At 36.5% G+C, this 14,816-nt stretch overlaps 1 protein-coding gene across 2 annotated transcripts in view; it reads left to right on the plus strand.

The window, feature by feature from the left end:
- Positions 1-14,816, plus strand: part of EDIL3 (EGF like repeats and discoidin domains 3) — a 397,106-nt gene that overhangs the window by 205,304 nt on the left and 176,986 nt on the right. For both annotated transcript variants that reach the window (XM_080682026.1, XM_080682025.1), the window contains one exon: positions 14,016-14,129. In XM_080682026.1, coding sequence (XP_080538152.1) covers positions 14,016-14,129 — 114 coding nt within the window. The remainder of the gene's footprint in view (positions 1-14,015; positions 14,130-14,816) is intronic.

Genomic DNA, 14,816 nt, shown 5'->3' on the forward strand with positions numbered 1-14,816 from the left:
GGGGAGGTAGAGAGATATAGAAACATCAATGATGAGAGAGAATCATTGATCGGCTGCCTCCTGCATGCCCCACACTGGGGACTGAACCTGCAACCCAGGCATGTGCCCTGACCTGGAATCAAACTGTGACCTCTTGGTTCACAGGTCCACACTCAACCACTGAGCCATGGCAGCCGGGCCAACATTATCACTTTTAATGAAGAAAATATGTCCATTTGGCATACTTAATAAATATAGGAGAGAAAATGAAATATGAAAAGGAATGGCATGTCGGCAGCACTTCTTGGCTCTGAGTAGTGAGTTGGTTGCTTGAAGCAGCTTCTTCCAGGGTGGTCTGGAATGTGGCAGAGGTTTGCTGCCTCCAGCTCTGCCAGGCTTCCAGGAACACTCCTGTAATTATGTAGATGAGATTCTGGAATTGACAGGAATGGAGCCACCCAGCTCTTTCACCTTGGTGGGACATAGTGGTGAAATGAGGAGGAAATTAAGAAGGCTCATTCTCTGTATTTACAGGCCATTTATATCTGTCAGTCCTAGGTCTCAGTGACCTGTCAGGCAAAATGTATAGAGACTTGATGTCCTTGATTTTTAAAAAACAGTAAATGTTACCACTTTAGGATGAGATATATTCAGGAGTTTCTGTTGAATAATTCCATTCAATGGATCAAAATTTCCACAGGCTTAGCAATTATGGGAATAAATACTGTCTTTCATGCCTCTCCAAGGCAAGGCCTCTCATCTGTAGAATATTTATGAAAATGCTACCCATTTATTTACTCTAATGATAACCCCAAAAGTAGAAGTCTCTGTATACTCTGTGTACAGAAATCTCATTAAAAATTACATACATTTTCATTCAGCTGCATAACCAAGAAATATATTACAGAACAATATGAATATGGATTAACCAATATTCCAATAATGTGGAAAATTTTTCACAGTCCTAAGAGTTTGCAAGATATTTTTCCCATAAATTACCTCATTTAATCCTGATAGTTGCTATAGAAGTATAATAAGATCCAGTCTTTTTAGACATATTTTTAATTATGCTTAAAATATAAAGGTTTAAAGATATCAAAATGTGGTTGTAGAAAGTATTCTTATTTTATCATCTGAGTCTACATGTATCTGTAGGCGATAATTGATTTATACAGTTATTTTTAAGAAGTTAATTCTAAGGTTAAGTGAAATTCTTTTTCAGGATATACAAAATATAACCGGATCAGTGCCTGTTATTTAAATGTGGCAGTGCTTACATGTTTTCAGTAGTTCATCTTTCTTAGTAGAAGTTATCAGTCTATTTGTTTGAAGGTATGGTCATTGAGGAGAAAAATAATTCAACCTAGTGAATTTAAAGTTGTCATCATTCCCTTAAAAGCCTCTCTTGGTAAAAATGTATAGTAAAAAGACATATTGGCCTGGCCAGTGTGACTCAGTGGTTAAGTGTCGACCTATGAACCAGGAAGTCACAGTTCGAGTCCCAGTCAAGGCACATGCCCTGGTTGAGGGCTCGATCCCCAGTGCGGAGCATGTGGAAGGCAGTCAATCAATAATTCTCTCTCATCCTTGTTGTTTCTCTCTCTCTCTCCCTTTCTCTCTGAAATCAATGAAAAAAAAAAAAAAAAAAAAGACATACCGGTTTTTAGCTCTTATACTCTACAGCTTGTATATGAAGTGAAATAAGTGGTTACCTACAAGTTTCATGCAGTTTGTATCTTTAAAAAGATTAGGAATTAAATTGTTGATGTAGTGCAAATTGATACAACTGCTTTAGAAAACATTTTAGCATTATATACCAAATACATAAATAACTCAGCCATTTCACTCCTAGGTATATCGAGAAAAAAGCAATACACTTATGCACTGAGACACGTACAAGCACACTCACTGATCTTTTATTTCCAGCAACCACACCAACGCCATTGACAACATAAAGGGACACGGGTAAGTTTCAGGGGGTTCTAAACACCCTAAGACAGTGGTCAGCAAACTCATTAGTCAACAGAGCCAAATATCATCAGTACAACGATTGAAATTTCTTTTGGGAGCCAAATGTTTTAAACTTAAACTTCTTCTAACGCCACTTCTTCAAAATAGACTCGCCCAGGCCATGGTATTTTGTGGAAGAGCCACACTCAAGGGGCCAAAGAGCCGCATGTGGCTCACGAGCCACGGTTTGCCGACCATTGCCCTAAGACAATGAAAAATTTGGTAGTTTGGCATGAATGTACATTTTTCCAGAGAAAGTGTCCATAGGTGGAAAAACCTAAATTAATGGATTTTATTTTGAGGCCTACCACAGGAAAAGCTTTATTTTAACTATATCTACTAAGATAGTTTCTCTAAACCTGTCAAATACTAGTATAACTGAATTCATAGTAAGTTTCAACCATATGGGACTAATACTTGCTTCTTCTCTTTAATTCATTGTACAGATTTGCACAATTCTGATCTAATATTTTCACCAACACTGTAAGAGAATAAGTTATAAATAATATGTTCAGTTTATAAATCAAAGATTAATTTGTATTGTTTAGAGATTAAACTTCACTAGCTTTAAAAAAATAGTAATTATTTTTTATTTAGAAACAAAATTTAGCTATAAAAAGACAGTGATAATACTAATATTTTTATTCTATCCTCTGTACATGTAGCTTTTGCCCCTTATCTTAATTAAAGGAGTAATAAACATTGAAATGTTAACCTATGTTTTCTAAAAACAATAGAAATATAAAGTGCATTGTGGTAACTTTTATTGTGAATAACTATAAAACAATGAAAATTAATTCACTGCGACACGATTGTGAATGAAGCCACAACTACAGAGTCCGTACTAAATGATTTTTTTTGCTACAAAGTTCAAACATAAGAGAGAATAAACGATAATGTTTAATAATGTATATTTAAATAATGATACTACTAACCTATACGAAGAGTGAGGCTGTGATTAGCATTGTGAGCAGGAGATTGTTACCTTGGTGAGGCTGGAGGGCGTGTTGTATACGGATGGGTCAGGTGAAGGCTGTTGGAGTGCTGGCAGTGATTTTGTGTTTGAACTTGGTGGTTGTTACACAACTTGTCTTTTAAAGATAATTCACTTTACTCCATTATTTGGTGTACCTTTTTTTGTATGTATGCTATCTTTAATATAAAGGTTTGAGAATAATGTGAATTGTTACCCCTGAAAAAGAAAAATTTCAATTGTACAGATATAAAATATATTTATGCCCTCTATAAAAAAATGTGTCCCTTTCATCTGAATGCACAGTAGGAAGGCATATAAAACAAAATGTAAGAGCCAAAGAAATCTATTTCTAAATAACAAGTGGTTGTAGATTTCAGGGATAAAAGAACAGATGCTCATTAAGCCTAAACCACTGAAGTTTTTGAGGAAAAGTACTAAGTGGGATAAAGGAAAAAAGTATTACAAACTAAGATTTTAAAAAATGAATGTACATTTTTCCAGAGAAAGTGTCCATAGGTGGAAAAACCTAAATTTTGGATTTTATTTTGAGGCCTACCACAGGAAAAGCTTTATTTTAGCTATATCTACTAAGATAGTTTCTCTAAACCTGTCAAATCTAATATGGGGTTTGCTGTCCCAGAACAGCAATGTTAGTATTTGTAGAACATTATAAATGTTCTGAGATCAAGGACCATGTATTATCCCATATCTATTGTCCCCAGCACATTGAGTTGTACCTTGAAGGCAAGTAGGAAGGGAAGGTGAATTGGGAGTAATAATCTTCCATAGTGGTGGTTTAGTGTACTGGTGAATAGCTTCTTGAGAAAAATTATCCGAGTTTTAACCTCATTTTTACAACCTTCATGACTCTTGGCAAGTTTTGTAAATTTTCAAACTCCCTCATCTGTAAAACAGTTATGATAACAGTAACTAGCTCAGAGAGTGTAATGTTATATGTAAAACATTTAGAACAATGTTTGGCGCATACTAAATAATGTGCAAGTGGGTAAATGTGCTAATCGTTGTCATGTTATCATTCCAAGGTGTTGGTTATTCATACTTGTATATTGAAACTTGAGTAGAAGTAAACTCTAATAAGGTGTCCTCAAACTACGGCCCGCGGGCCACATGCAGCCTGCCAAGGACATTTATCCGGCCCACCGGGTGCCGCTGCCTGTCCTGCTTAGCAGCTGACTCGTCCCAGGCCCACAGTGCGCATAGGAATTTGTTCATAGTTTTTTTTTAAACTATAGTCCGGCCCTCCAACGGTCTGAGGGACAGTGAACTGGTCCCCTGTTTAAAAAGTTTGAGGACCCCTGCAAAAATCATGCATCAGTTTGCAGAATGCAAGTAACAGATTTTAGTTTGAGCAAAAGCCTGAGGAGCACTCCTTGGCCAATGGTGATTTTCACTGCAGGTAATTTTCCTTGGGGTCTGCTGAAAACAGAAAGTGAAAAACATGACCATATGCTGAAAATTAAAGTGCTCATATAAAAGGCAAGAAAGGAAATATGGAGAAATCAGATTCTAGTTGAGAATTCAATTGGGATTCCCAGATAAAGTACAGGATTTCCGAGTAAATTTGAATTTCAGATAAACTATTTTTGTATTAGTATGAGCAAAACATTGCATAGGCATCATATACTTTTATTTGCTAAATATGCCAACCCTAAATATTAGGAAATCTGTATGCATTTCAAACTAAGCTAAATGCTTAAAGATACATGGCTATAGTCATAATATTATGTGATCTTGGTATTGAACTCAACATAATTTTTTCTTGTGATATTTTGAATTGTTTTTCCCAAAATGTTACCAGTAATAAAATTCTAGAGTATGTGAATGAACTTTCTGAAAATCAAATCTGTTCAATTCTATGCTCCCCTTCATATTCTTGAATTCTCTATTCACTCCCCAGTACCCAAAGACTAAAGTTCACACTCCTTAACTTGATTTATAAGGCCATAAAAGTCTAGTTCCAGACTACCTAGTAACCACCATCCCTAGTAGTTCTATGCACATAATCCTTGTGAGTATCCAGACATTTAAAAGGGCTCAGGTTTCTCTGGAAACATTGTGTTGTTTTATGACCCTTCCTACTTCTAATAACTCTACAAGACTCCTGCTAATCCTTTAGGCACCAATGGAACATCACCTTCTGTAAGTGATCTTCCACATCACCTCTAGGCTAGGCACTGCCTCTTCTATGATCACAGTGCATCCTGTGCATAGTGGTATTTAGAACATACTTCACTATATTTTATCACAATTACCTCTTTCCTGAATAGAATTACAGAAAGTGAGATCGCTCAGAACAGGACCTATCCCTATTTACTGACCTATCCAATCATATATTTTGGAGCCTACTTCATAGAATAAGCTCATCAAATTTTAATGAGTGAGTGAGTGAGTGAGATGGCAACCACATGCATCACAGCTATTCTTCCCAAGTGAATGTGAATCTCATCTCACTTAGTCAGTTTGGGTCTGATGACTCAATACAGAAAAAATTCAAAGTAGCTGATTGTTAATATTGACCACTAAAAATAGAGAGAAATAAATGAACTCATTTAATATGTAGTTGACAGAATAGAGCTGTTAATTTTGGATAAAGTATTATGAATAAATATGCAAAAATATAAAATAGCATACCACAGTAAAAGTAGAAAACCAGAAAATATATGACTCACAGAACTGCAGAATAATGAGATGTATATTAATTCATAAAAATAACCTTATAAATTATTTGTAACTCCAGATAACTTAGAAGCATTTCCCCTAGCCTGTAAGACTCCTCCTCTAAAACTCAACATTCTCTAGCCTGCTAGATTGACTTAGTTATTGATGACGGAGTTCCTTTGAAAAACTGTGCATTCATTCTCCTAGTAGAGCTTTTTTTCACTTTGCATTGTACCTGATTATTTCCTTGTCCATTTACTGCAAGGGCATTGAGAAAGTAAAGGACCATGGCATATTAATATTTGCATTCTTAGCACCTAGCACAGAAAGTAAGGATAGATGGATGGATGGAAGATAGGCTTTATACACAGAGGTTTAACTCAATGTTTATCAACCCTGGTTACACTTAGAATCACCTGGACTACTATATAAACAATAGCACTGCCTTCATTCCATCCAAGACAATTTGAATCAGAAGTTCTGGTGTGGGTCCTTTGCATTGTTGCTCTGTGCCATTGAATCAGCTCCATCTCCTAGCAACCCTACCAATGAGTGATGTCCATAATTTCCTGTCCTCAATAGCCTACTCAGCTCCTGTAAACTCATGCTTATGGGTTCTTTTATAGAGTTAATACATCTCATATTTGGTCTTCCTCTTTTCCTGCTGCCTTCTATTTTTGTCAGCATTATTGCTTCTCATGATGTGCCTGGAAGTAGGACAGCTTTAGTTTTGTCATTTTTGCCTCCAGCAATATTTCAAACTTAATTTGTTTTAGGACCCATTTGTTCACTTTTCTGATAGTTCAGGGTATCCATAGAGCTCTATTTCAACACCATATTTCAAGTGAATTAATTTTTTTTCTATCAGTCATTGGTATAGTTTTAAAGTTATAACTTTTAAAAGGAGCATTGTTTTAACTCATTTTCCTTAATAGCACCCCTTTAAATGTAGTTTGGTATAACTGCCCCAATCAAGGGATTCACTGTACTTTTACAGTTAATGATTCCACAGGTCTCTAATATTCCCAGTTCTTTCTTACTAATGGACAAATACTTATTGCAGCTACTATACTGCATGCCTTTGAGGTAATGTCTTTTTTAATGAAAATTTTCACCAGAGACATCAGTTCTTTTGGCTTCTATTTTATGTTCTTCATATAGCTTCTATTTATAAAATGTTAAGGCTTTAAATATTTGAGTTAAGGCTCTATCTCATTACCTCCTCCCCAACCCTTCTTCTATCTCCCCTGGTTTTAGCTTTATACATACCTTGGAAAAGCTATCTTGTTCTACTGGCCAAATATCTGGTTAAGGTAAATAAGGTCTTATAAGAGTAATTTTACATAGAAACATCCTAAAGAATTGGACTCTGTCTCAATTCTTTGTCTCAAAGGATTTTTGCATCTAAATTGAGATATTAAATGTTAGGATTATAGGATAGACATGGGAAAAGAGTATAATCTCTGTTAGAAAGTTGTTATGGATAGATACCTCTTGGATTTGTTTGTTTTTTGATGCTATTATTCTTAGTAAATGAAAGTTATCAATACATTATTATAAAAATTTTGCATGTGATATGTTCTGATTAAAAATGCAGAGTTTAATTTACTTCTTTAAAATGAATTACCAGTTTTATAGCAGAATGCCAGATCAAAAGGGAGTTCAAGCACACAATATTAAAAATATACTGAACTGGTCCCAGAAATGACTGGGAAACCCTGTAGATAATTCTGCATATGACATAATTAAATTCAGTATCTAAGTAGGTGAAAGAATTCCTACAAATTCATCATAATTTGTTCAGCCTTAAGAGAGAAATTGAAAAACAATAGGCTTTAGATAAGAACAAAACTAAAAGGTCAAATTTCAAAAGGCAATCACTCACAGGAGGTCTGGAGAATATTTAATAGCTATTGGGGAGCCCAGGGAAGATGTGCTGTTAAGGATCAAATATAGCAGGCTCTTGAAAAAGCTCTGGCTGGCTAATTAACAGTCAATAACAATATTGCAGGGAGGAAAGACAGCCCAAGGGAAAGGAATCAGGAAGTTGAGAAATTATTTCCTTGCAAAGGGAAAAAAGGCTTTGTCATGGTGTCCTTTCAATATATAAAAACGAGGTTGCTCAGCCTGAGAATCAGTTGTTCCTTCTTGATGCTCCTGGGGCCTAGATGTACTTGGGGATGAAAAGGAAATAGGTTCATGTTTGAATTGAGTTGTTTTTATCTCCACTAACCAGAAGATTAGGTGTCCCAAGAATGATTGGATGTCCTGGTCTAAATGGTTGTCAGTGCTCAAAATATTCAAAGCCAATATCTTTATGAGATCCTTTTTTTCCCCGATTTATTTGAATCTATAGCCAGAAGATGGATGGCTGGATCATAAGGTAGTTTTATTTTGGTTTTGGGGTAATGTTCATACTGTTTTACATAGCAATACTCAATAGACAAGATATGGAAATGACCAACTGTCCATCAGTAGATAAATGGGTAAAGAAGATCTCTCTCTCTCTCTCTCCCCCCGCCTCTCTCTCTCTCTCTATCTCTCTCTCTCTCTCTCTCTCTCTCTCTCTCTCTCTCTCACACACACACACACACACACACACACACACGCACACACACACACACACACACACACGAATATTGCTCAGCTATGAGAAAGAAGGAAATTCTGCCATTTGTGACAACTTGGATAGACTTTGGGGACATTGTGTGAAATGAAGTTAGAGAAAGACAAAGTATGATCTCACTTATACGTGGAATCTAAAAAGACAAACTCAGAGAAATAGAGAGTAGAGTTGTGGGTAGGGTGGGTAGGGAAATGAGAAAATATTTGTGAGAGTACAAACTTCTAGTTATAAGATTAGCAAGTTTGGGGACCTAAAGTCCAGTATGGTGATTATAGCTAATAATACTGTGTTACATACCTGACTGTTTCTAGGAGCATCTATCTTAAATATCCTCACCACAAAAAAGAAATGGTCACTATCTGACCAATTATTCATTAGCAAAAACTCAAGACAAAGCGGGTAGACTATGAACACGCCTTCACAAATCTGAAGAAAATGGGCTGAGACATAATGGTAAAGACAGAGTCTAACTTATACGTATACAAGTGAGTAAATCTGTGTAGCAGGTTTACAGCAGAGCAAAGGGCATGGAAATCCTCCTGGAGTACCTCTTTGGTTCAAAGAAATGCATACTGTTGTGACCATCTGTCTACTCTCTCATCTCTTCTGGTCTTTCTTTATCTTATTTTCTTCTTCCTTCACTGCTCCTCTCCGCCACTCTCAAAGAAAAGGTGTATATGCATTTACATCTGGAAATCCAGATTTAGCTTGTTACTATGTCTCAGACTAGACTGTGAACAGTAATGTTTTATGTGTTGAGAGAAAGAAATCAGGACTAAGCTGGTGTATTGATAAAGTCCAATTTTCAATTAGGTTTTAAAAAAAAAGAATTTTCTTTGGCAATCATAGAAGCAAAAACTTCAAAAAATGATAGCTATTTTAATAATACATGGACTAGAAATATGACCAAATATGGAAATTTCTATTTTATTTGGGAACTGCTGTGTTAAGTTTTTCTTAGTTATAGAAATAGTCTAGTATAGTCTAGTATATTATTGCTAGATATGAACTTTTTTCTGGAAATGATAATGCCTTAATCTGTGAAAAAGAGAAATATATGTGATTTATTACAAAGATGTTTAATTTTCATTTCATTACATTATGTTCTGTGAACATTTATATCTAGTCTTTAATTAAACATGATTTATTTAAATTGAGATCTATTTCCATTTAGATTGCTTGCAGTGTTAATCACAGTGCAAATAGCCTTCGCCACTGAAAGAATCCCTATATTATACTAATGTATAACCGCTTATGTGTAATTTGCATCTGTTCTCTGAGCCTGCATGTTACCAAATATGCACATATGTAGAAATGTGTTACTTATCTTGCTACTATATTAAAGAACATAACTCACTTAATATAACATTTATGTTTTTATGAATTTAGATTTAAGGTAGTTCTTTAAATTAAAAAAAATTTTGAAAAGTGCCCAAATAATAAAAGGTCTCTTTTTATCACAAATTGAGTATGACTATAAAGCATTTTCAGGAATGCAATTCCAGTTTATCTTGCCTATGTTCACGTATGGATAAAAGTGTAACTGTTTTTGTTTGTTTGCTTTTTTAGAATCAGATGTTCTTAATTATAACTTCCTTTGTTGGCCATTGTAGATCTGTCCTGAAGAATAGGCAGAAGGTTTAAAAATTGATTAGATTCATATCAACATGTGTACATACAATATATTGTGTAAAGTCTTGGAAGATGCAAGGAAACTATGAGCAAGAATGCCTGCACATTCCTAAAGTATGTGTTTTAACTCTTGATTGTTCTCATGTCATGCACTGTAAAAACTTCCTTCTATTAACATACCCAAGTACCAGAAGCTGGGTTTTCTCTTACTTATGACTCAGTTCAATCTTAAAATGAGAAAGTGCTTAGAGCCTCTTACTTGAGAATTAAAATATATCCTGTGCCCTGGTCAGTTGGTTTGAGCACTGTCCCATATCCAAAAGATTGTGGGTTCAATTCCCTGTCAAGGCACATACCTAGGTTGCGGGTTTGATCCCTGCTTCAGGTGTGTGGGAGACAAATGATCAATGTTTCCCTCTGACAACATCTCCCTCTTTCCATTTCTCTCTCTCTAAAAGTAATGGGGGAAAAACAAAATATCCTAAAATGAATATTAAAAAATATATATTGGGGTCCCCCCCCAAAAAAATGCACACACTTTGAATAATTATAAAGGCAGTGTTTATTAAAATACATTTCATTTTCAAAATTGAGTTATAAGCTGTTAACGTGTATACATTTTGGGGGGAAATATATATATATATATATATATATATATATATATATATATATATATACACATACATACTAGAAGCCCAATGCATGAAGATTCGAGTAAGAATAGGCCTTCCTGCCCTGGCTGCAGCATGCGGCGGGCTCGCTTTGGCAGCCTGTGCAGCGGCAGGGGCCGTGGCAAGCCCTGTGCACTCCGGCACCACTTCCTCCTCGCCCTCCTTCTCCTGAGAGTTCCTCTGTGCAGCGCTGGTGCTCCTGGGGAGGTGCGGAGGGGAAGAGGTGGGGGGAGCAAGGCAGGTGGGGAGGACTGGGGAGGTTGGGTGCGCTAGTGCATTTCACTTTCCCATTGTGAAAGTGGGATGCAACTGACCCCCTTCCTCATCCTCTTCCTCCTCCGCCCTCCGCCCTCCGCCTTCTGCCTGCCCGCCCTCCCTCCACGCCCATCGACCCTCCCCTCTTGGTTTGGAGAGATAGGGAGGAGGGAGATCTGATAATTTGGGTAACTGTGTAGGTGGCCTCTTTCATCTATTCAAAACAAAGCTGAGCCGCCTGCCACTGCTGCCACAGCCTCCACCATCGCCCCTTGGCTGGCCCGGGGCTTCTGGGGTGTGCTTACTGTGCACTGAGTGAGCTCACGTGCACGTCCGTGCCCCTGGGGCTGCTCCAATGCTAGGGTTTTGTTTACCAGAGCAGTGGGGCAGGGGTGGGGTAGAGGGAGAAGCCAGACACTGGGAGCTACGACCTCAGGCACCAGAGGGTTGCCTCTGAGGCCGGGGACTGGACCACAGGGAGGCTGCAAGGATGGTTGACAGGTGTGGAGTACGGCAGGGAGGCCCTGAGGAGGCGCACTGCCCAGAGGCCCGGAGCGGCTGGGGAGTGGGGCCACCGCCATCTTTGTCAGGTTAATTTGCATACTCACGCCTGATTGGCTGTGGGCATTGTGAAGTGACAGTCAGTTTACATATTTCTCTTTTATTAGATAAGATATTTATGTATATATATTCTATTAACATCAAATCTTGTGTAGGTATTCATTCTGCCTTCCTTTACTCATTTCTTAAGCCCATGCCATGTATGATTTAACTAGGTCTTTCTAAAGTACAAGGGTGCAGAGATTACCCTCCATCTGTTCTCAGGTCTTCAATGCCAAAAGGTAAAAGCAGCTCCCTCAGCTAGCAATAACGGTTCTTCATAATATGCTCCCTGTATGCATCCTCAGATGTGGTCACCAGCACTCCTCTTCCCATTCTCTGCTCCAGACAGACTAGGCTATTCCTGTACCTGAACACGGCATCACACCATGGACATTTCTCTTCAAAGGTGTGACTCATCCTGGTTTCATGCTCAGAAATTCACCACCATCTTCATCCTGCCCTTACTAATCCTAAGTAAAACTTTCAAGTCCAAAATGAAGTTATATTTCCTTTATATGATCTTCAGATATCAATACTTAGTTTCTCCTGTATCATTATATAAAAGAATGACATGTGTCATTTACAAAATAAGGTAATGCACTCTTTAAGACGTGAAAGTTTAATTTAGCCATGAGCATATTCTCATCTAAAACAAATTTTAGTAGATATGATCAAACAAAAGACATATCAGGCATGTTCCAAAGTTGCCAAACATCGTCATTACTTTACACTAAGCTTGCAAAAATAAAAAAAATAAAAATCACAGAGACTGTTGTGCACTTTCAAAATTTAATGAAAATATTTTGCATTAGTTTAATATGAAGACTAAGTGAAATGTTGACATGACTAAAAGAGCTAACTATTACATCAGATAAGAAAACAAATGACTCCTTCCTTCTTTCCTTTTTTCTTTATTTCTGGAGAGTTTTAGTGTTAAATATTTAGGAGCCTATTGTATTTTATAGCACACAGCTATTTTTTGAGACTATCAGATTTTGGTTTTATTTTATTACTAGAGCCTTGGTGCACAAATTCATGCATGGGTGGGGGTCTGGTCAAGGGGACAATTTGCATATTAGCCTTTTATTATATATGATTTGATGATATAAAATACTTAATTATTTTTAATCTTTATGAACACAGTCATGAATTGGTTTTACTCTTAAGTTGTAACAGTCAACCAGAATCCAAAAGAATGCTTTTTCAGAGTAAGTCATCACCTGCCTAAGGAAATTTAGACCAACATTTGTACATTAAATTTATAATGAGAGGTGGACAACTTTGCTTCCTGGAGGAAATACTATTTAGAAGAAAATGATAAAACAAAGTGCAAATAGAGACTTTCCTAGTATTTTGCCCTTGTTTGGTCTTGAGGGAGTAACTTAATGATGATATATATTGCTTTAAGTACTGTGAAAACCCAGGACTTCACAAATACCTTTTGATACATTGTAGTGTATCAGAAGGCACAAAACACATCTGAAATTAAAAAAACACACACATTTACTAGTATATTGTCTGCACCACTATTTCTAATCTTCTGTTAGAACTATCAGGAAACATTTATTGGGCACTAGTTGTCACCAGATAGTGTGTGGCATTTGCAGAAGTACAAAGAACAGTGCAAGGCAGGACCTGAATCTGTAAAGTTCACAGTCTGACTAGGTAAAAGGGTGAAAGGTGAGTGAATAGACAGTTTCTAAGTTAACACCATTTAGGACAGTAAGAAGGTTGGGGAAAAAACACAGAGCTGTGGGAAGAAAGGCGGAGAGGGAGTTCATTGGAGTAGATGACAAGAAGAGAAAGCAATGGAAGCAGTGTGTGTCCTTTGACTAATTCACTGGCTCCCATGGAGCCCAGTGTGGTGCTGTGCTTAGAGGGGATGATTGGTAAATATTAGTGACTGATATTTGACGGAATTAGTCATTATTACTTTTTCATTTAAAATCATACTCATTATTTCTGTTGTCCAAAATTAGCATGGAAATTAGTATAATTTAAATGTTTTATATTTCCAATGATTTTACATCAGGTATAATAATGGTATATCAAGGGGTAAGTCTCTTTAGTTATCCTAACTTTAGAAACCCTTGAATGAGATTAGGAAGTGATCATCATTTACATTTATTATACTTTGCATTTAATGAGCTTTAGCTTTTAACTCTAATTTGCTTCTCATTGCATTCATCAAAGGCTAACTATTTAGAAACTAAAACATCTCTGTCAGAATTTTAATGAATTAAGATGAAATGAGACAGTGTTAATTGGCAGTTGTTGCTGCAGGGGAAGTTTCTAGATCTTGTAAGTGATACCAATTCATCCCTTTATCAGAGTTAATTTGTTTGATTTAATTCTAAGAATACACTGACTATTTCCTTACACTATTCATATTTATTTTTTTTATTCAAGTATAGTTTAGTTCTGCTGCTCTTTCACTTAGATTCTTAATTCCATATGAACTTGATTTAATTTGATTGTTAATAAATTTAAGCAGCATTTGTATTGTTGACTTATGATTAATACACAAAGCTAATCATTTTTTTACCAATACTTTACTTCTTATGTTTTTTTCTGTTTTCCTCAGACATAAATGAATGTGAAGCTGAGCCTTGCAAAAATGGTGGAATATGTACAGACCTTGTTGCTAACTATTCCTGTGAGTGCCCAGGTGAATTCATGGGAAGAAATTGTCAATACAGTAAGTATTAATATATATGTATATACAAAGTTTTATTTGTATACCCTGCATTTGTTATAGGAACTGAGTTGACATCAATATAGTTTACTTCCAGAATTCATAATTTATTGAAGTGGCATATTTAATATTTGTTGTTTAAATGTTATTAAATTCCAGGTAGGTCTCAGTGCATGATAGGCACAGAAGTGGTCACCTTGTGGTCTGAAAGTAGGGCAACAGATCCTCAAACCCCAAGTGTATCTCTCTCATGGATACTATTTTGGCTTTTGAGTGGGTGTATGACCTAAATTTTCACCAGAGTTGTTACTTTGGTTTAGATCAGTGGTCAGCAAACTGCGGCTCATGAGCCACATGCAGCTCTTTGGCCCCTTGAGTGTGGCTCTTCCACAAAATACCACCGCTTGGGCGAGTCTATTTTGAAGAAATGGCGTTAGAAGAAGTTTAAGTTTAAAAAATTTGGCTCTCAAAAGAAATTTCAATCATTGTACTGTTGACATTTGTCTCTGTTGACTAATGAGTTTGCCAACCACTGGTTTAGACAATACATTCAGCACACTGTGGCCAGATAGCCTCTATCACAAATAAAAGGTAGAGATAAAGGAGGATTCATGTTGAGTTGGACAATATATTAGTAGAAATTTTACACACAATTTTTCTTCTTGGAATCCTAAGCCAGTCTTGAGATTG

The sequence above is a fragment of the Plecotus auritus genome, assembly GCF_963455305.1.
Source record: "Plecotus auritus genome assembly, chromosome: 7".
In the NCBI taxonomy this organism is placed as follows: Eukaryota; Metazoa; Chordata; class Mammalia; order Chiroptera; family Vespertilionidae; genus Plecotus; species Plecotus auritus.